The sequence below is a fragment of the Sphaerulina musiva genome, assembly GCF_000320565.1.
Source record: "Sphaerulina musiva SO2202 unplaced genomic scaffold SEPMUscaffold_2, whole genome shotgun sequence".
NCBI classification, from domain to species: Eukaryota; Fungi; Ascomycota; class Dothideomycetes; order Mycosphaerellales; family Mycosphaerellaceae; genus Sphaerulina; species Sphaerulina musiva.
Genome location: NW_016017384.1, coordinates 1976360 through 1998442, shown reverse-complemented (window position 1 = coordinate 1998442; position 22083 = coordinate 1976360). Strand labels below are relative to the sequence as shown.

General features: G+C 53.5%; 9 protein-coding genes across 9 annotated transcripts; 5 read left to right on the top strand and 4 right to left on the bottom strand.

The window, feature by feature from the left end:
* Positions 1-320: 320 nt before the first annotated feature.
* Positions 321-1393, bottom strand: SEPMUDRAFT_147428 (translationally-controlled tumor protein). The gene is made up of 3 exons (XM_016904295.1): positions 1320-1393; positions 789-1201; positions 321-735 (listed from the first exon to the last, which is right to left on the bottom strand). Exons 1-3 carry the CDS (start codon positions 1332-1334, stop codon positions 651-653), a joined length of 513 nt encoding a protein of 170 aa, XP_016763707.1. The 5' UTR covers positions 1335-1393; the 3' UTR covers positions 321-650.
* Positions 1394-1578: 185 nt separating this feature from the next.
* Positions 1579-2654, top strand: SEPMUDRAFT_147427 (40S ribosomal protein S22). Its single transcript, XM_016904294.1, has 2 exons — positions 1579-1966; positions 2202-2654. Exons 1-2 carry the CDS (start codon positions 1834-1836, stop codon positions 2459-2461), a joined length of 393 nt encoding a protein of 130 aa, XP_016763706.1. The 5' UTR covers positions 1579-1833; the 3' UTR covers positions 2462-2654.
* A 223-nt stretch (positions 2655-2877) lies between these two features.
* SEPMUDRAFT_80451 (phospholipid-translocating P-type ATPase) lies at positions 2878-8561 on the bottom strand. The gene is made up of 4 exons (XM_016910247.1): positions 6349-8561; positions 4177-6292; positions 3769-4119; positions 2878-3679 (listed from the first exon to the last, which is right to left on the bottom strand). The coding sequence occupies exons 1-4, from the start codon at positions 8059-8061 to the stop codon at positions 3042-3044; spliced, it is 4818 nt and encodes a 1605-aa protein (XP_016763705.1). The 5' UTR covers positions 8062-8561; the 3' UTR covers positions 2878-3041.
* SEPMUDRAFT_154369 (uncharacterized protein) lies at positions 7614-9169 on the top strand (the record flags this gene model as incomplete). Its single annotated transcript, XM_016907558.1, has 4 exons — positions 7614-8436; positions 8598-8705; positions 8735-8805; positions 8971-9169. The coding sequence occupies exons 1-4, from the start codon at positions 8326-8328 to the stop codon at positions 9167-9169; spliced, it is 489 nt and encodes a 162-aa protein (XP_016763704.1). The 5' UTR covers positions 7614-8325.
* A 1156-nt stretch (positions 9170-10325) lies between these two features.
* Positions 10326-12152, top strand: SEPMUDRAFT_161731 (NOL1/NOP2/sun domain protein; the record flags this gene model as incomplete). The annotated part of the gene is made up of 2 exons (XM_016907955.1): positions 10326-10526; positions 10607-12152. The coding sequence occupies 2 exons, from the start codon at positions 10326-10328 to the stop codon at positions 12098-12100; spliced, it is 1695 nt and encodes a 564-aa protein (XP_016763703.1). The 3' UTR covers positions 12101-12152.
* Positions 12153-12437: 285 nt separating this feature from the next.
* Positions 12438-13218, bottom strand: SEPMUDRAFT_147423 (ribosomal protein S25). The gene is made up of 3 exons (XM_016904293.1): positions 13137-13218; positions 12804-13013; positions 12438-12706 (listed from the first exon to the last, which is right to left on the bottom strand). Exons 1-3 carry the CDS (start codon positions 13183-13185, stop codon positions 12681-12683), a joined length of 285 nt encoding a protein of 94 aa, XP_016763702.1. The 5' UTR covers positions 13186-13218; the 3' UTR covers positions 12438-12680.
* Positions 13219-13374: 156 nt separating this feature from the next.
* On the top strand, positions 13375-14620 carry SEPMUDRAFT_147422 (ADP-ribosylation factor 6). The gene has a single exon (XM_016904292.1). The coding sequence runs from the start codon at positions 13423-13425 to the stop codon at positions 14080-14082; it is 660 nt and encodes a 219-aa protein (XP_016763701.1). The 5' UTR covers positions 13375-13422; the 3' UTR covers positions 14083-14620.
* Positions 14621-15105: 485 nt separating this feature from the next.
* Positions 15106-19544, top strand: SEPMUDRAFT_39073 (uncharacterized protein; the record flags this gene model as incomplete). The annotated part of the gene is made up of 9 exons (XM_016908729.1): positions 15106-15373; positions 15426-16787; positions 16836-16856; positions 16912-17016; positions 17078-17257; positions 17362-17571; positions 17629-17952; positions 18018-18273; positions 18332-19544. Coding segments are annotated over 9 exons (3939 nt in total), but the record flags the coding sequence as incomplete, so codon positions are not given.
* A 274-nt stretch (positions 19545-19818) lies between these two features.
* On the bottom strand, positions 19819-21901 carry SEPMUDRAFT_147421 (D-arabinono-1,4-lactone oxidase). Its single transcript, XM_016904291.1, has one exon. It carries the CDS (start codon positions 21866-21868, stop codon positions 20054-20056), a length of 1815 nt encoding a protein of 604 aa, XP_016763699.1. The 5' UTR covers positions 21869-21901; the 3' UTR covers positions 19819-20053.
* Between the last annotated feature and the right edge of the window lie 182 nt (positions 21902-22083).

The window sequence follows — 22083 nt, the reverse complement described above, 5'->3', positions numbered from 1 at the left end:
CGGCCCTCCCGTCGGCATCGAGAGAAGGTTCCGACTGGCTGGAGCGTCGCGATCCCTGCGTGTCTGCCTATCTCGCGTAGCAACGCGGAAACTCGTGATGAGGCAGGCATAACGGTCGGCGAGCACGTGGAGCAGAAGAATGAATGTTCATGAAGAATGAGCAAATGTGGTTGCGTCGTGCACAGTGAGTCTTGTAGCATCTCAACGGCATGAGCGGTTACCCGTGGTAAGGACGATCGACTCCCAGCTCACATAGCAATTAGGTACCTGTAGGTCAGATTCGCTTATTGAGTGAGTGTGCTGCGGTAGACGTAGCGCTGGAGGTTCTTCAGTACGTAGATTAGACGTGTCAGTACGAGGATGCGGAAGAATGGGATCACGGAGCCTGTCTTGCCGATCCTGCTATCAATATTAGGCGCCGGTTTTGTGAAAGGAAGCACAATCTAAGAGTTCGCAAATGAATTTGGTGGTATCGTTGTCGTGAGAGATCCTCCAGGCTGGCGGGATTGCAGCAGCCCGTGTAGATGCAAGTCGTGTCTAGCATTATGTCGGACCTGAGACGAGTGGTCGTAAACGGGGCCATTGCACTTCAGTCTGCAAGTGATCCTTTTGCGTTCTCCTTTCCGTCATAAACTCCATCATGCACATGCTTAGACCTTTTCCTCCTTCAAACCGTGCTTCCAGATAGTGACGAATGGAGTGATCCCGTCCTCACGGTAGTTGAGAAGAATCACGCTGTGATCGTGTCAGTATTTGTTCGGCTCTCGCGGCACGTAGTATGCACTTACGCTCCGTCTGGGTCCATGGACTCGCCAATGAAGAATTCGTAGTCTTTGAAGTTGGCAACAATCTTCTTTGCGTATCCTGCGGCACCCTTCTCGAACGCAGTAACCTCCTCATCACTGGCGCCGTTGGCCTTGAGCTTCTCCTTGACGGCCTTCATGTAGCCCTTCAAGTGGGACAGGTAGCTCTTCTTGTCGAAACTCGTCTCATTGAGGCGGAAAGAGTAGACGACATCGATCTTGGTCTCGGCGGAATCCTCAGCGCCCTCCTCATCACCACCCTCGGCGGAGGCGTTGGCGCCAGTGTTGACCTCGACTGGGCCGATAGTGATCTTCTTGCAGTTGGCCTCGTAGACGACGCCGTCAATCTCCTGGAGATCGTACGAGTCCGAGATCAGCTCGTCGCCAGTGATAATATCCTATGCGGGTGATGTCAGCTAGATTTTCACATGCAAAGCGAGTGGTCGAGGCGGCCGAGGACTGCGGGCGCTGTGCAGGCTTCCTGCACGTCGTGAAGACGTCACAAGCTTGGCGTACCTTGTAGATAATCATAGTTGCGGTGCGAGAAGTGGTTGGTGGGAGGGTTGCAGAGAGCGTACACAGAAACCAAATTGAGGTGAAGCAAAAGACGAAGAATATGTGTGGAGGGGAATGCAAGGCGGGGGCCGAGAAAGCGGGCTAGTCCGTGGTCAGAGTGCCAAGACATGGTCTGGGCGTGCGAGTAGCGAATTTCGCGACAAACTTCTTTTCTGGAACTTGACGTCCGCCTCTTCTTCCCCAACAGCTTCAATCAACAGCTCGCCGTTCCACGCCAGGTAAGCCCACATTATTGATGTGTTCCGTACTTGGAGAGGGGCCACGAGGAATGCGATCGCTGCTGTCCCTGCAACGACACCGCTTTGCCTCGATGTGACGAGCTGAAGAATGCTTTCTCGTGGTCCTCCCAGAAGCACACTCTTCGCGCTCCGGACGGACATGGCCCACTAACATGACACCCGCCCTCAGATACCTCACGCCGCACTCCCTCGCGCCCTGAGAATCTACCGCCAAAATGGTCAAGACTTCCGTCCTCAACGATGCGCTCAATGCCATCAACAACGCCGAGAAGACCGGCAAGCGCCAGGTTATGATCCGCCCATCCTCCAAGGTCATCGTTAAGTTCCTCCAGGTCATGCAGAAGCACGGTACGTTCCATCTCGCACAACCGCCGTGTTCAGTTCAGCGCAAGAGGTGGACAGAGGCAAGGCGATAGTACACCGGGTTGATAACTAGGCAATGGTCTCAATCCTCCACGACCAACGCCCTTTAAGTGCTCGGAAGATTGAAAACTTCGGCGATGGTTCTTACACGTCTTTGGATATACTGGCTGAAAGAGCACGTTTAAATTATCGCTACAGACACTGACACATTCCACAATAGGCTACATTGGAGAGTTCGAAGAGGTCGATGACCACCGCAACGGCAAGATCGTGATCCAGCTTACCGGTCGTCTCAACAAGACTGGTGTCATCTCTCCACGCTACAACGTCCAGCTCACGGACCTCGAGAAGTGGGTTGTCAAGCTCCTGCCATCTCGTCAATTCGGCTACATTGTCCTCACTACCTCTGCCGGTATCATGGACCACGAGGAGGCCAGGAGAAAGCACGTGGCTGGCAAGGTCATCGGTTTCTTCTATTAGGAACATATCCTGGAAGCCGATGGTTGCATGAGCACTTACAATCACCGCGCCACACCACAGGTAGTCGCCGAATCAAAAGTTCTTCCAGTCCCTGTGTACTCACTCGATCCATCCCGAACTCTCTTCTCGACTTTGCGCGAACACACTTGACCACCTGTCATGCTGCTATTAATGTATGCCAAGAAGTTTTCTCCGCCTGCTCTTTTTCGTCCTCCACTTCACTATCTAGTGTCTACCACAGGTCGGCTAGCAGGTAGGTATAAACCTCTCTCTCTCTCTCTCTCTCTCTCACACACACACACACACACACCCACATAAATACATTAGACTATCAGAGCTGCCACATTATCATCATCATCTTCTCTCCAGAGGAGGAAAAGACATTCCAACGGAAGCTAGATATTGCAGTAACTAGCTGGGTACCTTACTTATGTATGCAGCATATACCTACTCTTACAGCGACACCGTCCAACATCATCGCCCATCCAGGAGCGGGACGCGCAGCGCCTCGGGGTTCGTTCGCACGGGTGTTCCTCTCGTTCAGATATGTACCATTCCATCATTATTACCGCCTCGATTATCACCGTGAGTTCATCCTATCGCTCCGCTTTCTCGAGAGCATCTCCATGATATCCGTATGACGCCGAGCTCCGTCAGCGACCATCACATGCCCTTCCCCGGTTGCCACATTGGCCATGTTCCCGAAGCCTTCCTCTGCATTCCGGGTCTCCATTGTCCTGGACTTGCGCAGCAATTGCTGCCCTTCTGCCTCTCTACCCCCTTGCTCGGCAGCAATCTCCTGCAGCTCAGCACTGGTCTTATTCAGTCTTTGATCAGGGTTCAGCCACATAGCAGAAGCCTCTTCGAAACGTCTCCGTACTTCCAAGTCTTCCTCCAGTGTTTGAAAGTGCTCCACGTCGGTCGGCATGAATGCGCATTTGAGCGCTCGAAGCGCAATCTCCATGAGGCAGACAGCAAGCACGCCGAGGAGGAGTGCAAGCCACCACATGCCTTCTCTTCCAAAGCGCATGAATAAGCCGCCCTGCACACCGTACTTCAGGCTGGGCGAATACGACATGCCGATGATGACGTTCCAGAGAACCCAACACCCCACGGAGAAGAGGATGGCGACAACGACCATGTACGACTTGTAACGTGCCTCAACGATTTGCAACTTGAAGGATATGATAATGACACAAGCGGTGAAAGTCATCGACCCTACAAATCCGTTAGTACACAAGCTACATCCACAATGTCACACCTGACCATCATATACGCCTGATGAAGCTTGCACCCAGAAGACTCACCGAGACCAAAGACATCGTTGGAAGTCGAGAATTTTGTGTTGCCATAGAGTCCCCAGGCGGAGAAGAAAATGATCATGGCGCCAGCCACACCAGTGAACATCCATCCTACAAAAACCTTCCAGCCAAAGCCAGCGGAGAGTTGGCCTTTGATGTAAAGTTCCGGTACTGCCAGCAATGTGGAAGCTCGAAGGTCCTGTTCGAAGATGCCAAGGAAGACGATGGGCAAACTTGTGAAGGGCCCGTTGAACAAGCTGAGCGACCAGTTCTCATACAAGCTTGTGCCGCTGTAGCCATTGTACCGTTGGTAGAGAGCCTGGGTAAGGTAGAAGAGGACCTCTTTGTAGAACGTGCCTTGAAAAAGACGTTAGCAAGTGCAATCGCCTGTCGACACATCACGTGTATACTTGCCGACTGTATACTTGCACGTTCTGATGTAGTTCCATCTCCCATGAACAAGCAACAACTTCGCCAAGAACCTGAATTGGGCGATGGAGTAATCAGACGTTCTTGCTGCCTGAAGGCCTTCTTTTCCAGTAATGCCAATCCCGACTTGCGCTTCCTGTATCATGGCGATATCATTGGCACCATCACCGATAGCGAGCGTGACGCTGCGCTTCACCCGGGTCCTGATGTGATGTACCAGCCCGGCTTTCTGACTAGGCGAGGCTCGACAGCAGATCACTGAGTCGGCGAGGACGGCCAGGTCCAGGAACAAGTCATGTAAAGCGCCGTCGGATTGGATCTGAGTGAGAGTGCCACCGTCAATGACAATCACCGAATGTGCGACGTCGCCGCGATTGATGTCAATGATTGCTGCGGCTATGCTGTGCTCAACATCGCCAGCTTCGTAGTCCAGTACAGTGACTGACGAGTAGTCTTTGATGAGCCTGCAGCTATGGCCAATATTGATGGCAGTTTCCCGTTTGTCGCCTGTTAACATCCATATCTTGATATTAGCTCTTCGCAACCGGTCGATGGTTTCCGGAACCCCCTTCTGAAGTTTATCTTCGATCGCTGTTGCGCCACCAAGCTCGAGCCCTTGCTCAATGAGTTCGCCAGCTTGCTCGATCAGCTCCGTTCGATTGACCAGGGAGGTCGTAGCCTCGTGGTACGTCTTCTTCCACCGGCGATATTCGTCGTCAGCAAGAAAGCGGTACCCATACAGGAGAGTACGCAGACCTTCCGTGGCAAAGTCGTTGATATGCTGGAGGCAGCGCTCGATTACGAGAGTCTCGTCTATCGCTGCATCTTCATCCAGCTCCTCGATATCAGCTTCGCTTTGCGGTAGATATGAGCTTGAGCGCTTAGCCAAGGGAGGGCGTTCCACAGACTGATGAAAATGAAAGCTATTGCTGGGTGAGTCAGTCACATCCGTCTCACGTTCGCTTAGCCACTCGTCGACGTCGTGACGAGTAGGTGTCAGAGGCCCAACGCTGTTTCTAGCAGAGGGTCGTCTCCTGAGTGAATTGCGGGTGCGAGGCATGCTATTGAAGCCTGCAGACCTCTCAGCCATGCTGTTCTGCCTGCAGAGTGCCTCTTGTGCTTCCATGGACTTGCGGTTCATCGTGCGTTGCTCAATCTCCGCAAGTTTTTGATGGGCCAGGTTAGCCAAACGTAGTCGTTTCATAATGACAGAGTCTGCGCCTTTGCATATCACGACGACCCTACTATCTGGCATTCGGATGATCGCGGACATGCGTTTTCGTTTACTGGAGAACTCGATGATATCCAAAACCTCGTAGGTTTCGAAAACTCCTTCCGCATCCGGTCCGTTTGGGAAGAACTTCAGTGTGAGGAGATTTGCATCTCGCTCAAAGGCAAGATAGCCAAGCTCCTGCGCTGCTCGCACTAGTGCAAGCTCATCGGGACTTGATGCCTGGAACGTGATGTGATCATCTTCGCCATCTTCAGCACGTTCTGGCAAGCAAGTGTGACAAAGAGCGATAGAGAGGATGAACATGTTGGCTTTCTTCGCGAAGGGAGAGTGTGGCCAGCGCTGAAGATGCTGAATGAGTTCTTGGGTACTCTGCTCCATTTGAGTCATGGCGGGCACGGCGGAGGATCGCCATTGAGGCCACGGATGTGAAGCACTTCTGGCTGGGCTCGTCGCCGCATCGGTGCTGTTTCTGAAGTCGCGCGATTCTGTGTCTCGAGCTGCAGAGCGCGGCCGCGATTGCGACCTTGAACCCCTGGCTGGGCGCTTGCCTTTGCTGTGGCTGTGCTCGTTTTGCAGCATCATATCTTCCTTGCTGACGTCTTCTCGAAGATCAACGTCGTGCAGGAAAGCAGTGCCAGCAACAGACATCTTTCTGAATTTCATGACGTTCTCCGTGAGCGTACCAGTCTTATCGGAGAAGATATAGCCGACTTGACCAAGTTCTTCATTGATGGCCGAAGTTCTTGCCTCGAATGGCGTGTTACTCTCTGCATCGTACATGTCAAGATCCTTGTTCATGAGACCCATCTGGGACAATTTGATGACCTCTAAACTGACATAGAGCGACAGCGGGATCAGAGTATTGAACTAGGAGAAGCTCGTTAGCAGGGGATCGAAGCTCACACGGCACGGATTGTTGGTACCATGATGATGAAGCTCGTCAGCAACGGCCCAAAGCTCACGGGCGCGTCCTCGATGTACCACGCTTTCACCTCTGTGGATTTCTGCCACACCTGATAGGCGATGGAGTTGAAGAGGGATAGGAAGAGCACAAACAAAACCATACCGATGACGATCTTGTTCACGACGGCTTGCAGGGCAGGTGCTTTGATGCGCGGGTTCCGGTTGGCATTCATCCGAATCTTGCATTCTTCGCCACTGTATATGACCATGCCAATGCACTCGGGGGTGTTGCGCAGGATGCTGCCGCGGTAGATGATCTCGTTGTTTGTCAGCGCCGTGGTCTTACCATCGACGGTGACCCTTCCTTCAAACGAATATAGATCGATGTTGGGGTCTTCGACAACGACGTTCATATGCGCATTGGCCAGTGCCTCGATATCCCTTGCCATACCAGTGGTGACAGGACTTGGCTGTTTGGCCTTGAGATTCGTTTCGCCATCAAGCGCCATCGTCTCAATGTAGGCCGTGTTGTTGACTCCCCGACTGGAAAGCAGCAGTAAGTCAGCAGGCGCAGCGTCGTTGCGCTCGAGTTTCACGATGTCGCCGACCTGCAGCGAGCGCCATTTGACCAGAGCCCAATGCATTGGGCCGTCCGTGGCGGTGGAGTGGTCCGCCGCATGCTTGATGTGACTGTGGCGGCCCTTCTCAGTAGCTCCTGAACTGTGCGCGCGAAGGACTTTGGCCTTGGCGTTGTTCTCGGCCTTGTCCAGCCTGTGACGGCGGAGATCCTCGTAGCCCTCCTTGGCGATACTTAACGATACGAAGACCAGCAGAGGCACGATGGTGGTGAAGGTGCCCGTCGTCGACAGTCCTGGGATCATCTGGAGAATGGAGACACACAGGAAATAGAAGTTGGCCAGCTTCGAGAACTGGGCAAACAGCTGTCTCGGCAAGAAGTTCCAGGCATTGTATTTGGATGACCGGATGGAGTTACCGATGTATGGCTTGCCCGTCCGCTCGTCAGTCAGGGGTCGCTGCCTCGAAGTGTCCAGCGGTATATGTCGACCATCCTTGGTGGGCTGGATTTCGCGTATGCGCAGCACAGCCTTCTTGGCACTGGCGAAGGCTGCTTTCACGCGCTTAAGTGGCAGATGTCGTCGCGCCTGTTTCGCCACCCATCGCTGGTAGTTCGGAAGTGCAGACGTGCCACGCGCTGAACGAGGCCGTTTCAACACGTCGTAGTCCAGTGTGGCTGTTGCCGTCTGGGCCTGCGAGCTCGAGCTTCCTGGCGCAAATATTGGAGGTCCCAGACCCACTTCCTGTAGCTCGATTCCTGCCGGTGCTCGCGGAGGACTCGTCGTCGTAGTCGTCGTAGTCGTCGGTGTCGGTGTCAGTGTCGTCGACGCCGTCGTCGTCGTCGTCGTTGCCGCATGCGTCGTGCTCTTCTTCAACAACGAAGGCCTCAGAGACACGCCTCGCGCTCTGTCCCGGGGAGATGTGACACTACTCCTGTCTCGTTCAGGCCAATGTCCCAGATGCTCGCCCGTCTCGCCATATCTCGTCGTTGCCGGTGCTGCCGCCGTGTCCGCAGGCACGCTCGATGCCGGGAAGGAGGTGCAGCTGTGGAAGATGTCGTCGTGGGCCGTCTCATCGATGTCGTGGATCTCTGCCGCCGCCCCCAGTCGTTCGTCTTGATGGCGTGCATGCTCATAGCCCCGTTGCCTGTCGGACATGTCTGCCGCTGCTGCTACCACTGCTACCACTACTGCTACCGCTGGGCCCTGCTCAACGCGCTATGGTGCTGGTCGTGTATCGCATCGGGCACGGAGCCGTCTCTTGCGCAGTCTTGAAGACATGGACTTACATGGTGGACGCGCTCCATTATTATAAGACGAGCGCGGCGAGGCGTCAGAGGCCTGCACTTTTCGAGAGCCGTCAGTCGTTGGTAGTCGTGGGCCAAGAGCCCAGCCTTACAAGCAATCCCTCCCTCGCCCGCTATGGACCACGTAGACATAGCTCCGGTAGCAGGAGAAGCGCAGAGCGGGAGAGACAGACCTAGGTGTGCCGCAGTCAGCAGTGGACAAGGCCAGCAGGGCCAGCCAGGCAAGGTAAGGCCAGTTCCTGAACTTCCATCGTTCCTGTGCTCCGCCCTCGCACTGACGGTGATGGTTATTCTTAGCCGGATCCAGGCGCTAGAATCGACAAACAACAACAAGTCGCAGTGCTTCTTTTCACTCCCCACACGGTCCACGCTATACTATAGGTACAGTACAGGTACATGTACGGATGCTATCGCCCAGTGCAGGTACCGGTAGTAGGAGGCTACCTCGCGTTTGCCTCGGATCACCGGATCGCTGACGATGTGATGTGCACGGCGGTACGTATACGGTATACCTTACCTTACAGACGTGTGGACGGGACAGGAGACACGTTACAGGACAGGTATCCTGTGTCAAGTGTCAACTAGGAGGTAGGAGGTAGAGGGAATCGTCGTGTCGTCGGGTCAGGCACAGCGAGTTTCCACCTCCCGAGCGCGACTAGCGACTGACTCGCGTGTGCACGCGTGCCCTCTCTGTCTCTCTCTCTCTCTCTCTTCCCACTCTCGGCTGTTCCCGTCTGTGTTCTCTCTCCGGTCTCTCCAGCCAAAATGCCCAAAAATTGATGCAGGGCCACCCGCCCCGCCTCCGACTAGTCCTCTTAGACCTTACCGCCTCCCCCGCGGTCCCGCCGACGACACGCACTCTCACTTACGAGCCATATACGAGGCACTTTGGCTCCACGCAATACCACCTCCAATCTTCTCATGGCGCTGTGGAGGCGTACCTGATGGCTGATGGTTGATGGCTGATGGCTGATGGCTGATGCAACAAGAATACGTGCTCCTCTACCAATACGGATAGGCAGGTCTCTTGGCCCTCTTCGCACCAGGTCTCCGTTACAGACGCTGTGCATCACATCCTAGCCCGGACATCGCATCCTCAGCCGGAGGTACTCTACTCAGTCTCTACTGCTGTCCTGTCCTGTACATATCACCCTGTTCTCTCTCTGCAAATGACGTAGGTAGCTGTTGCAGTCAGCGTAGGTACAGTTGCCTTGCACTGGTTAGGTTGTTCTGATTGCTATTGCGGTATTGGAACCTGACCGCGTACGCAACAAGTGAACAACAACACCAGAATCCTCTCCTAGCGCCCGACCAACTGTCAAACATACCCGCTGTACTACTTGTCACCACTGCACGCCCCTTTCTTCACGTTTCTTCCATCCATAACCCTAACCTCAACCTCCTCGCGCTCCTCCAAGCCCGAACATCGTAGACCCCTGCATCAGAACCTTTTCTCAGAGCGCACATCCGAATTGAGGGTCGTGGTTCCGATTCCCGAAAGTTAGGGAACCACGGTACGAAGTTGAAATCAAAAGGCGCTAGGAGGTAATAAAGTCCCTGACAATATCAATCACAAGAGGGGCTCATACCATCAAAAACAAACCTAAGCTCAGTATGAGCCTCAAAAGTGTGCAGTAGCGAGGCGATGGGATTGGACTTGGCCTTCTTGGGAGGTCTTGGGAGGTCAAAGTCCAGACTTTTTCGTATTGCTGTGACGTGCGTCATCTCTCAGTACCTTAGTACGTTACATTATACATACAGCCTGATACAGGTCTTACCTGTTTCTTGTGACGAGCAGGCGGCAGGGAGTGATGGAGGTATTGGGAGGGCAGACGCAGCTGTGATGAGTTGCACCATCTGTTCAGTCCTTTTCTTTTTTTTTCTCGATCGTTTGTGTCGTCCCGGTAGAAATACCTGAAAACTGAGGCAAGGTAGAGCCTTAGAGGTAGGTACATGCAGGTGTAGTAGGCAGAATTGCAAAGTTTCCTAATCGAGCATGTTCGTGCCACGGTAGGGAAGGTCAAGTCAGGTAGACAGACATATTGGCCTGAGGCCTCAATATCACACACTTCTTCTCACAATTTCTTCACCACGACCAGCACCGCTCTTATCGTCATGTCCCTATACCACGAGTCGGCGGAGATTCTGGCGGCCTCACAGAAGAATGGCGGGTCTCTCAAGTCTCTAGTGTTTGGCAAAAAGACGTGGAAAAGCGACCCCAAGGCCTTGTATGCCTTGACGACAGAAACTGCAAAATGGAGCACAATCCTCTCCGAAGTGCTCGAGAAGAGCGGACTTCTCAAAATTGAAAAAAAGGTAACATTCCAGATTCGGAAAGCTTCAAAAGCTGCTGATTCATGCTTACCTACGTGTAACTTACTGTATGGGAATTCCAGCTCACGCCGATACTGGCACTCTTGCTTGTCCACGATCTTTTCCTGGCGAAAAAAGGCATTGCACTGCCCGCGACACATGGCTTGCACTCCAGCATCAGTCGACACAAGGCCCGGCTTTCAGCCGAACTAACAAAAGCGCGCATACGACGAGGCTTTGGATCACTAGATGATCTCCGAAAGGATGTCGAAGGACGTGCCATCTCGCACTCGAGCTCCGATGGGAGCGAAATTCCGACTCGGCATCCGAGATGGATTCGCATCAACACTCTCAAAACTTCACTCGAAGAAGAACTCAAGGAAGATACTGGTGCATTCTCCACCTTCACGCAAGCCAAGTCTTTGAAAGAGATCATTCAAGCGGCCCCAACCAGTCGACTCGTCTACATTGACGAAAATATCCCCGATTTAGTCGCAATTGCTAGTCCCGAAGAACCCACCACTTTCAAAGCCTACCGTTGTGGAAAGCTGATTCTGCAGGAGAAAGCTTCCTGTTTCCCGGCATATCTCCTCGACTACCACTCCTCACCCGAGGGCGAGGCAGGCGATGTGATTGATGCCTGCGCCGCTCCGGGGAATAAAACCACGCACATCGCCGCTATCGTTCGTAGTCACAATGGCACCGGTCGCGTCTTTGCCTGTGAACGCGATCCCGAACGGAGTAAGACGTTGTCGAAAATGACCAAAATCGCCGGAGCCGATGAGATTGTGACGATCAAAGCCAAACAGGACTTCACGAGATTGGACCCGACAAAAAAGGAGTTCGCCAATGTGAAAGGACTGATACTGGATCCGAGTTGTTCGGGCAGTGGAATTTTCGGCAGAGATGAAGGGACGATTGTGGTCAGATTGCCCTCATTGACTGCCATCGAGGAGAATTTGCCAAAGGGAAAGAAGAGGAAACGAGGTGGCAAAAACGACAAACCACAGGAGCAGAAGCCGCCGGCAGAACTTGAAACACAGGCTGCTGCTGTCGAAGAGGAGATTCCCGACGACGAGAATCAGGATGATGAGAAGTTGCAAAAGAGATTGGAAAACCTTGCGGGATTTCAACTCAGCATCATCAAGCATGCCATGGCTTTCCCGAGTGCCGAGCGGATCACCTACTCTACATGCTCTCTACACGGCCAAGAGAACGAGGAAGTGGTCGTCAAGGCTCTCCTATCCGATATCGCCAAACGTCGAGGCTGGCGTATATTGAAGCGAAGGGAGCAAGTGGAAGGAATGCAGAAATGGCACAAAAGAGGCGATATCCAAGCCGTAGGGCAGAAGCGAAATGGAGATGGCGCGAAGTTGGAGGTGGCAGAAGTCGCAGACGCGTGTATCCGATGCGATAAAGGCGGTGAAGACGGGACTATGGGATTCTTTGTTGCGGGATTCGTGCGGGATGAATCCTCGGCGATGAATGTTTCCGAAGAGGATCACGCTGCTGAGGTATCCGTTGAGCTTGAGGATAACGAGGCTGAATGGGGAGGTTTCAGCGAAGATGAGTCGTGATCATGATATACCTAGGTAGATGAGGTGCCGTACTGTAGATCATAAGACAGGCGAGTGAAAAATCGAAAAAGTCATCCCGTCGTGGGTTCGTGCTCACGGCGGTAGCAAAAAATCGTACACCGAAAAACGTTATCGATACTGTGGTATCTCCATGTGCATGACCCGTCATCTGCGGGCCATGTTTGAATACCTGTACGAGAAACATTTACGTTTCCCACGCAGCTTGCACTCTCGTAAGCTCATTCAAGCAATTTGCAAAGTCTACACGCACGCAGATACCTGTGGCTCTTGGCTTGAGCTTTTATGGGCTCTTCGTTTTCTTGGCAATCAGTGAGCAGGCTTCATACAATCAAAAAATCTGTTAAATCGTGGCAATCAAGGTTCTTCGTTTCGTTGCTGCTGTCTAGGCGGAGGCTATCAAGCACACATTGCCCGGTCGCTCACCAAGTCGAAAGATGTCGACGGGTGGGGGAAAATCCGCATAATCCGCTGCTGTGTCTGTCCCTTTCAGGAAGCCTGTCCTAACGCCATAGATACCATCGTCACTGATGCTGCTTTTGCATTCCGAATCCCGAATCGCTTAGTCGCCGCCAGTGATCTCGCGTGCTATCGCCACTCATTAGTGTCCGCCTCGTATGCTGCTGTCCTGTATGGAGCTGGGAGGGTATCCGTCGTCCGGGATACTCGACTGGGCGCTACTCACTGTAGATCTTGCACGCGCTGTGACCGACAACCTGCTTGATAACACCACGCTCCTCCAAATCTTTCAAGGCCTTGCGGGCGAGCGAGCCGTTGATCTTTAATCTGTCCACGAGGACGGCGACGGTGATGAGGCGGTATGACTGGACATCCTTGTTGAGCTTATCGGTGGTGGCCTTGTCGAAGATGACGGCGTGGTTGGCCTTGTCCTTGACTGAGAGACAATGGTGTGTTAGTATGCGCCATTGATGGGCCGAGTCGGCGGGTGGTGGTGCTGGTGGTGGCGGTGATGGAGAGAATCGTGTGCGGCTATGGTTGCGATGTGGCGATTACCTACCCTTGCCCTTTGACCACTTCTTCTTCGCTTTTCCTCCTGCTGGTGCCATTGTGATGTGTTGTGCGGTGTTGGTGGTGAAGGGTGGTGAAGGTGAAGTCAACGTCAACGTCGATTCACAAGTGTGTGTGCGTCGACGCCAAGTGTCACGTGCACATCAGATCTCTCTCTCTCTCTTTCGGAACGCGTCGCCTCTTAGACTCAGGGTTTCCTCCACTCACCAACTATGCGACTCCACTGCTACTACTGCTACTGCTACTGCTGTTACAGGTAAGGTGAAGTAGGAATCATGTACCACCTCGTCAAGTCCGTATACCTGCACGCGACCAGCAAGGAGGAGTACTCCATCCTGCTGCTCGGTCTCGACAATGCCGGCAAGACGACGCTGCTGGAACAGATCAAAAGCATGTACAATGCCGAGTACGATGCGAAACTGAACACTGTGCCGACTGTGGGCCAAAACGTCAGTCTGATCGATCTGCCGGAAATGTATTTGCGAATATGGGATGTTGGTGGACAGCACACCTTGCGAGGACTGTGGCAGTCGTACTACAGCAGTTGCCATGCCATTGTCTTCGTGATCGACAGCACCGACATTGGGGACGCGGATATCTCGCGGCTGTCGGAAGACACCACCAAGGCCAACGACGAGGGCAGATTGGACGAGTGCAAGCTGGTTCTGGAAGACGTGCTGCAAAACGACGTTACGGAGGGTGTGCCGATATTGGTTCTCGCGAACAAGCAGGACCGCGAGGACTGCGTCGAGGTCGTGCGCATCAAGGAGGGACTGGTCAAAAAGGTCTTCGAGGGTGAGAAGGGCCAGAATGTGAGAGACAGTCGAGTGCTACCTTTGAGTGCATTGACTGGGACTGGTGTCAAGGAAGCCGTCGAGTGGCTCTGCAGCAGAGTCAAGTGGAACAAGGACGCCAGGCCACCGGTGATGCGGTGATGGGGCCTGTTCACCTGAGCCTGATCCGTAGCAAGGACGTCGCTGCAAATGGTCATTGTCACGATCGATCTGGTAGCCATTACTGCTTACACCTACTTCCGACTTGTGGCTCGGTTCGAGTGTTGGAATGATCACTTTTCTCTTTACAGCTTACGCTGTACGATCAGTATCAAGCGATCCACCTAGTCGGTTTCCAGAGACGGTCTTTCTGCTTTTGACTGCATGCCGCGAGGCAGGCATGACGGAGTAAGGTAGTCTTACACCAGATCGTGGCTGCAAGCTCACACCGCGATTCCACTCGATTTCCCGTAAACCTCAGTATATCCCTAAACTTAAGGTACAACATCCTCCCTTCACGCACATTGGGCTGCTCTCCCACATTCATACTCGTTCCGCCGTCGGCTCTGGAACACCAGCAGCGCGAGTTTCTCTCCTTCGTCCCGCCCCGCCAAGGTTGTTAGTATCGACATAGCCATGAAACGACCTGGACTTGCGACTGTGCAATCTAGTGGCACTGATACCGAGTCGGCACATTCACGGGCCACCAGCCAGCTCGGTAGACCATTCGAGGACGTCGGAGATGTGTATAAGGAACCCGATGAGGTGGGCGAGGAGAGAGTTCGCGAGCTATATCAGTGAGAATATCAGAGAGACACCGCCCTTCAAGGTATGCTGACCTCAGCGTCTCTCCGCATCAGATATTACCGCCCACCTAATGAAGCCAAGGAAGAACTACACTACTTAGCATATGCAGACCCCGTTCTACAAGCCCATGCTCAACTGGCCGCCCTCAGGTTTGACGTTCAACGTGCCATGATTTGCTTGGTGGGCAAGAACAGTAGCTATTTTGTTGCCGAGGCTACCAAACCAATCGACCTTGGTAAGTGAAGTCCAAACCGACCAATGCCCGGTACAATTCACCAGACAGATGGCCATACGTCGTATCTGCGGATCTCATGCTGACAGTGTTCAGAGGATTCCAGCCGATCGGAAATTGCGGATGACGGTCTATAGTTTGGCAGCATCAACATGTCGAAGAATGGTGGCCTATTAGAAAGGACACTTGCCCAAGAGCCAGAACTCGTGAACGGCGAAGAGATCCCAGCTCATTATGAGGTCCTGGATATGTCTAGAGACCCTCGATGGAGCGCACATGATTTCGTCTGCTCCGAACCAAGCTTCAAATACTACTGCGGGCTTCCCCTGCGAACCGACAACAACATCAACATCGGCGCTCTGTTTCTCCTTGACGACAAGCCCAAAGTATCGTCCAGTCAAGCGCGATTGAGAGGTGCGTCGAGAAGCTAATAATATAACTGACAAACAGCTGATTTGCCTTGCAGTGCTGTTTACCATTGCGGCCAACATAATGTCGCACATGAAAACGGTCAAAGAGGCTAACGAGAAGAGACGTGCAATCTACATGAATATGTGTATGGCAGACTTCCTCAACCCGGAACATCGTTTCCGAAGTCGACAGATGAGACCGCCCAAGTTCAGCTCTCCGCCTGACGTTGATAACAACAGCCGGGTAGTCGAACCTCACCAGACTGGCCAAGACGTGCTGTCTTCTCGGCCTATTGCTGAGAAGGGCACCTCAAATCCTGATCGGAGACTGAGTGTACCGCATTGTCCCACATCACGCAGCGTTACTTTTGTCAGCGACGAGCAACTGTGTCGTCGGCGCGACTTGAGCAGATCACCTGGTCCCACACCACGCACCGATAGCTGTATCAGCAACGAGCAGCACGAGTACTTCGGACATAAGCACATCGCGCCCCTCCTGGATACAACAGAGCCAGGATTGCCATCACAGCATAAAGACACTTCAACGGGCATACTTGGCGAGGAGAAAGAATACGGTCTTGATGCTGATCCCGACAGAAGTCGCGGTCGGCCCCCAGGGCGATCATCACGCTCATCAACGTCTTCCATGAGCCCAAAGCCTTCGAAGAATGTCACGGAAGCAGATTACCAACGCACTTTCGATCGAGCTGCTTATTTACTCCGTCAATCTTTGGACCTATCTGCCCATGGCGGAGGCGGTGTAGTACTGCTTGATGCCAACGCAGGGGCTGAGAGTATGGATCCGGTCAGCAAGCGTCGTGACTCCAAGTCTGGAGAGATCAATACGGCAGCCAGACGACCTGGAGCAGGGCCTCGTCAGAAGTCGGAAGCTGGATCCAAGGCAGACCGGTTCGACTCACTACACAATGGACTCATGCAGGAGCGTGTGGTCTTGGCCACCGCTTCAATCAGCGATTCCGCCGAGCACATCAAGAACTTCGGGCGAGCGGACTCGACGTGGAAGGTGACGTTAACGCCCCCGGAACTTCGCAGAATGTGCACAAGGCATCCCCGGGGCAAGCTCTACAATATCCCAGAGAGCGTTGGCACTACGCTGTTCGACTACGAAGGACGCGCTGTCGCCGGTCGTCTGTCACTCAAGCTCTATGAGCTCGTCTTGCTGCGCAGGCAGTTTCCAGAGGCCAAACAGGTGATGTTCGTGCCCATGTACCATGCCAACCTCAACCGATGGACTTCGTGTTTCGCTTTCACCAATTCTCGCTACCGAATTTTCGACTACGCTTTGGACTACTTGCCTATGCTGTCATTCACGAATGCCGTCAAGGCCGAGATTGTCCGTATCGCTACAGCGTTCACCGACCAGCAAAAAAGCCTCTTACTCAACTCCATGTCTCATGGTCTGTCCACTTAACGGCACGTTTGGACACCCGCTGATCGGCGACTAGAATTGCGCTCACCTCTTCACGGTTCAGTCGCTACCTTGGCTCACCTTGCGCTCGCTATGTTAACGTGGGCATCTAGGCATATTGGCGTCTATAGAGTTCTTACAAGACACGGATATGGACGCGTTTCAAGCTACCTGCATCAACACCATGGATGCGTGCGCCCACACCCTCATAGATACCGGTAAGCTAGCTTTCCTTCACGATGTTTGCACTTAGCACTCGACGAGCTCACACAGCCGCAGTGGCAATGGTCCTCGACCACAACATCGTCAAGACTTCGCAACAATCACAAGACTCCAATGAAAAATCTCCAAGTATGCCTGGTCGAGCGAGCGTAAGGGACGGGCCATTGTTCGCCATCGATCAAGATTGTGACATTGCGCTGATCACAGAAGAAGTCATGTGGGTGCCCTTTGTAAATTGTGTCTGCGAGACATGCCCGACCATGTGCTAACGTTTCCTTAGCGATGGTGAGCACATCACATGGAAAAGAACGGAAAGAGAGTATTACGTTGACTCCTCATAGGCCTCGTGGCCGGGAACGCGACGAAATTCGACGACACAACAATTGAAATGAACGCAACGCTGGAACTGGTCAATGGAGATTTGTCGATGCGGAGAATTCTACAAGCAGTTCGACCTGAGGTGGAACTCATCTTGGATGTACAGGCGCCAACTGACTGGTCTTTCTCAACGCACCCCGGTGCTATCAGACGCATTGTCTTGAATCTTTTCGGTAGGATGCAGCAATTTGCGCTTGGAAATTGAGTTTGAAAATTCTAAGTGATTATAGCCAACTCGCTCAAGTACACGAAGCACGGCTACATCATGGTTTCGTTGCAACGGGCACATATTGGACACGAGGAGGCCGCTGACTCCAGGTTCACTGAAAAGAATAAATCAGACATCATCAAGCTCATAGTCACCGACACTGGTCAAGGCATGTCTCCAGAATACCTGCGCGCCAAGGTGTTTGCGCCTTTCACACGCGAAAATGTGAGGGCCGCCGGTGCTGGGGTCGGACTCAGAATCGTCCGCTCAATCGTTGGCTCGCTCAAAGGTGAGATCGACATCAAGTCGATTGTGAACGTGGGAACCATAGTAGTCGTCAGCCTTCGTAAGTCCATCCGGTTCCCCGACAAAGAATCATATCTGTGGTTACCATGCTGATTCTGTGAACAGCAATGAAGAAAGCAAGGTCGATTGATATCGCTCTGCCGAATAACCTACCTACCACGCCAGGAGGATCGGAAATCACCCTTATCGCACGCCGTCAGCAACGCCTACGAGATCCCAATATATCTACACTCCAGAACTTGCAAGATCCGCCACACGCCGCTCTCTACGTGCCCACCCTGGAGCATAGCAACTTTAGCCAGACTCAAGGCGCACATCATGTCTACGCTGCGCTTGTTCAATATTTGACGAATTGGTTCAGGTACCCAAGATGATGCTCACAACTCATCTACGTGAGCCGCCTGCTGATCTACCCATAGGCTTCCAACTTCGCAGAATTGGGACGTTGACTTGTCAGCGAAGCTTCTATTCGTGGATGAGATGCATCTTCCGACTCTACTTGCGGGGCGCCCAGACTACTTGGGCACACAGTCGCCACAAAGCATCATCATAATGTGCGCGAATCCTGCCAGACAAGCTGTCCTGTCACAGGACATCAAGAGCCGTCGGGTAGAGTTGATCTCCAAGCCTTTTGGGCCTTACAAGCTGGCGCGTACCATATGCAGAGCATTGGAAAAATCATGTGTGCCAATGAAGACGGAAGAGTTCAAACAGAAGCACGAACAGACTGTGGTCATGACACCAGACTCATCAAGGTCTGCAGTCTCCAGCGCCACTCATAATTCAGGCATAACGAGGCGCAAACACGAAGTCAACGCTGGGTCGCAAGTAGAGCACCTCGCCTCCCAGACCCCGCCAGCTCGTGCTGTCTCGACACAGATTGATGAAACCCATTTTAGAGAAGTCACCACTGTCCGCAGCGCAAGCCACATTCATGAAGTCGAAGCTGGAACGGATGGTGGTTTCCCGTTCCCGGCACACGACGTACAACCTCATCGCTCGACGCCTCCTCCGAACCTACCCGGAGACGACCCTAAAACGCCAGAAAACCGTCCAGCCTACCACCTAGCTCCTCCAGGAGCTCGCAGACTAGGAATCCTCGAGAGCCGCCCAGCTGCAACTCCAACAGCCTACGGCCGCGCGCAACCGCCCACGACTGTGGACAGGATCGATCTGTGGGACAGGCAACCTGGTGCACAATCTCGAAAGCCTCGCCTGCTACTTGTGGACGACAATCGGCTGAACCTCCAACTTCTTCACACCTACCTCTTGAAAAAAGGCCACGATAGTGCCTTGATCAGAACGGCAGAAGATGGACGGCAGGCTTTGGATATCTACCGCGAATTCCTAGCGGACATTGTCTTTATGGATCTCTCTATGCCGGTCATGGACGGTCTGGAAGCCACACGCGAGATTCGAGCCTTTGAAGCACGGAGAGCAGATGACACTAGTCCCACAAATCCGGGTGGATCGAGGACTTGCACGCCTGCGATCATCATCGCTTTGACGGGGAATGCCAAGTCGAATGACCAGACGGAGGCTTTCAATTGCGGAATTGACATGTACATGACAAAGCCGGCGAGTTTGAAGCAGATTAGTGTCCTTTTGGAGAATTGGAGGGAGCGTACTTGATCACCATCCGAGAGCCATGAGGAACAAGGTCGGGAACGTCCGGAACTGACTGCTGCACGAATTGGTCTACCTAGTGTTGGTATGAAGGTACCTCCTACCTATAACTTATGAAATTGATGCCGTGGAAGGGGATAGATACTACCTGATCTTCACATGCTTGACACCCTATCCGTTATCCGTCATCTGTGTCTCTTGATGAAGAAATGCAGTAAGTAAGGTAGTAAAGAGTAGTTCAAGCGCGACACTCTGAGACTTGAAAATTTTCGCTTTTTTCATAATATACCTCATGTATATATATATGAATGGCTGGCTGGTTGGCTGGCTGGCTGGCTGGCTACATGCCGCTCGCATTGACCCATGTCGACTCAATCCGTTCTTTGGGAAGCAGTAGCCATGCCATGCATGCATGCATGAGTTTCGTGTCTCGTACTATTTTTCTTTTTTTTTCTCTCTCTCCTTCTGTCGTTTCTATTGGGCGGGCACTGAGCAGGTTTGCCTGCCTGCCTGCCTCACATCTTATCGAATACCTCCACCCCCGTGATACCCCTGTGGGGATGGCCATGATATCTGGGACCATCGTCCTTGTCCGTATCCTCCTCGCCCTTGTCGAATTCGGAGCTCTGCCATGAGGATGAAACCCGGTCCGCCGTGACGCTGTGCATCATGTCAAAGCTACTGGCAGTCGAACTTGCACTGGGACTGGTCGATCTGCCTTCTCTCGGTCTGGGCACGAAATCAGCAGCAGCAGCAGCAGCAGCAGCAGGAGAAGACATGACGGCCTCGGGATGCTGCGACATCTCGCCCACCCACACTTGACCTCCGTTGCCCGCTTTCGTCCGTGCGACTTCACGCTCTTCGAGAGCATAGCGCTGCTGGTTCAGACCTAGGTTGCGTCGATGCCACTCGCCAATGAACATGCCCTCTGGATCAGACTCGTCACGCACTTTGGTCCACTGCTTCAGGCCGTCGCCGAGCATATCCTGGATCTCATGGGCGGCGGTATAAGTGAAGTTCTTGGCATAGTGTGGCTTGCCGCCCATATCGCGCATGAGCCACTCGAACGCTTCATAGTATCGGTCCCGGCACGGAGGATCCTGGAGGTAGGCGCGATAGAGGGTGGCATTGAGATAGAGAGTGGGGCCGTTTTCAGAAGTGTTGTCGAGAAAGGGTCGAACACGATCCGGGTCTCTCGTCGTGTCACTGACTCGCACTTCAATGGGGCAATGGACGTAAAGACCTTTGCAGGAAAATGGTATCTCGTGCTTCGACTTGGACTCTCCATTCAGCCACGCCGAGAGACGCGAAATGGCTTCTGGGCCATCGCGAAGCGGGAGGGCCCATTCGTTGACGAATTGGCTATACAGGCAGTTCATGAGCAGACCGGTCTGCAAAGGCTCGACGGCTGTGGTAGAGCTGCCCGTCTGGAAGCCGTATTGCATGCCAAAGACGAACCACTCGACCCAAGGCAGAATACAGGGCACGTAATTCGACAGCCACAAGAGGCTGTGGTAGGTATGAAAGCCCACAGAGCCACCATACCAGCTTTCGACTGCCGCACGTTCTGGTTTGCTGGTCTTTTCTGCAGACCATTTGATGGCACGTTTCATGTACGGCATCCACCACACGCGCGTGAACTCCTTCTCCGTCCACAGCGTGTTGTCCCAAGTGCGGAGAATCTCATCGAGGGGGAGCAGCGTTTGTGTCCACTCGATGTTGCACGCGTCGGTCATTTCGAACTCGACTTCGACGATGATGCCTAGGGCCCCCAGTGACACGAGCGCAGCACGAAACAGCTCCTGATTCTCATCCTTGGAGCATCTCACCGCTTGGCCGTCTGCCAGCACGACCCGTAGACTCCTCACCGAGTCACTGAGCAAGCCATGCCGCAGGCTGCTCCCGTGAGTCGCAGTGGCGATGGCGCCGACGATACTCTGCTCGTTAATGCTGCCCAAATTGGGCATCGTCAGGCCATGGCGATTCGCCTCCTCGTTGAGGTTGCGCAGACGAATGCCGCCTTCGACCAACAGTGTCTTCTTCGCGCGGTCCACGTGCAGCACTTGGGCGTACCCGTCGAGATTAACCATCCAGCTGCTCGTACACGTGAGATCACTCGGCGAGTGTCCACAACCCACCACGACTATCCTGCGTCGACAGATTCGCGCCAAGTTCACCACCTTTTGGATCTCGGCGAGGGACCGAGGACGGATGTAGAGCTCGGGCCGTGACTGGAACGTCTTCGCCCAGGTGTGATGGACATGTCTGTCGGCGGCGCGGAAGGGGACATCGGGGGCGGTGTGCTGCACTTCCCACTGTATCTTCTCCATGGTGGAAGATGTGGGCGGGGCGGAGCAGGATGGAGGGCGGGGGAGGGAGGCTCGGTGGATGAAGGTGGGAGGCTCCGTTGGTGCGAGAGGCGAGCTGGAGATGGGACAGCAGTAGTAGATCGATGATGGGGTCATATGATGATCCGCAGCTGCGAGGCTCTGGTGATGGGCATACATGTGGCCATGACGACCCGTATTTGATCCAGCGCGGTCAT

Bases quoted from the DNA above. Each gene is read 5' to 3' on its own strand.
- SEPMUDRAFT_147428 (XM_016904295.1), bottom strand. The intron at 736-788 runs GTAAGTGCATAC...ACACGATCACAG, and splicing joins TCCATGGACCCAGACGGAGC to CGTGATTCTTCTCAACTACC.
- SEPMUDRAFT_147427 (XM_016904294.1), top strand. From the start codon at position 1,834: ATGGTCAAGACTTCCGTCCTCAACGATGCGCTCAATGCCATCAACAAC. The intron at 1,967-2,201 runs GTACGTTCCATC...ATTCCACAATAG, and splicing joins CCAGGTCATGCAGAAGCACG to GCTACATTGGAGAGTTCGAA.
- SEPMUDRAFT_80451 (XM_016910247.1), bottom strand. From the start codon at position 8,061: ATGTCCGACAGGCAACGGGGCTATGAGCATGCACGCCATCAAGACGAA. The intron at 6,293-6,348 runs GTACCAACAATC...AGCTTCTCCTAG, and splicing joins TGACGAGCTTCATCATCATG to TTCAATACTCTGATCCCGCT. The intron at 3,680-3,768 runs GTGAGTCTTCTG...ACGGATTTGTAG, and splicing joins CAACGATGTCTTTGGTCTCG to GGTCGATGACTTTCACCGCT.
- SEPMUDRAFT_147423 (XM_016904293.1), bottom strand. From the start codon at position 13,185: ATGGCACCAGCAGGAGGAAAAGCGAAGAAGAAGTGGTCAAAGGGCAAG. The intron at 13,014-13,136 runs GTAGGTAATCGC...ATTGTCTCTCAG, and splicing joins GAAGTGGTCAAAGGGCAAGG to TCAAGGACAAGGCCAACCAC. The intron at 12,707-12,803 runs GTGAGTAGCGCC...GAGTGGCGATAG, and splicing joins CAGCGCGTGCAAGATCTACA to CACGCGAGATCACTGGCGGC.
- SEPMUDRAFT_147422 (XM_016904292.1), top strand. From the start codon at position 13,423: ATGTACCACCTCGTCAAGTCCGTATACCTGCACGCGACCAGCAAGGAG.
- SEPMUDRAFT_147421 (XM_016904291.1), bottom strand. From the start codon at position 21,868: ATGGAGAAGATACAGTGGGAAGTGCAGCACACCGCCCCCGATGTCCCC.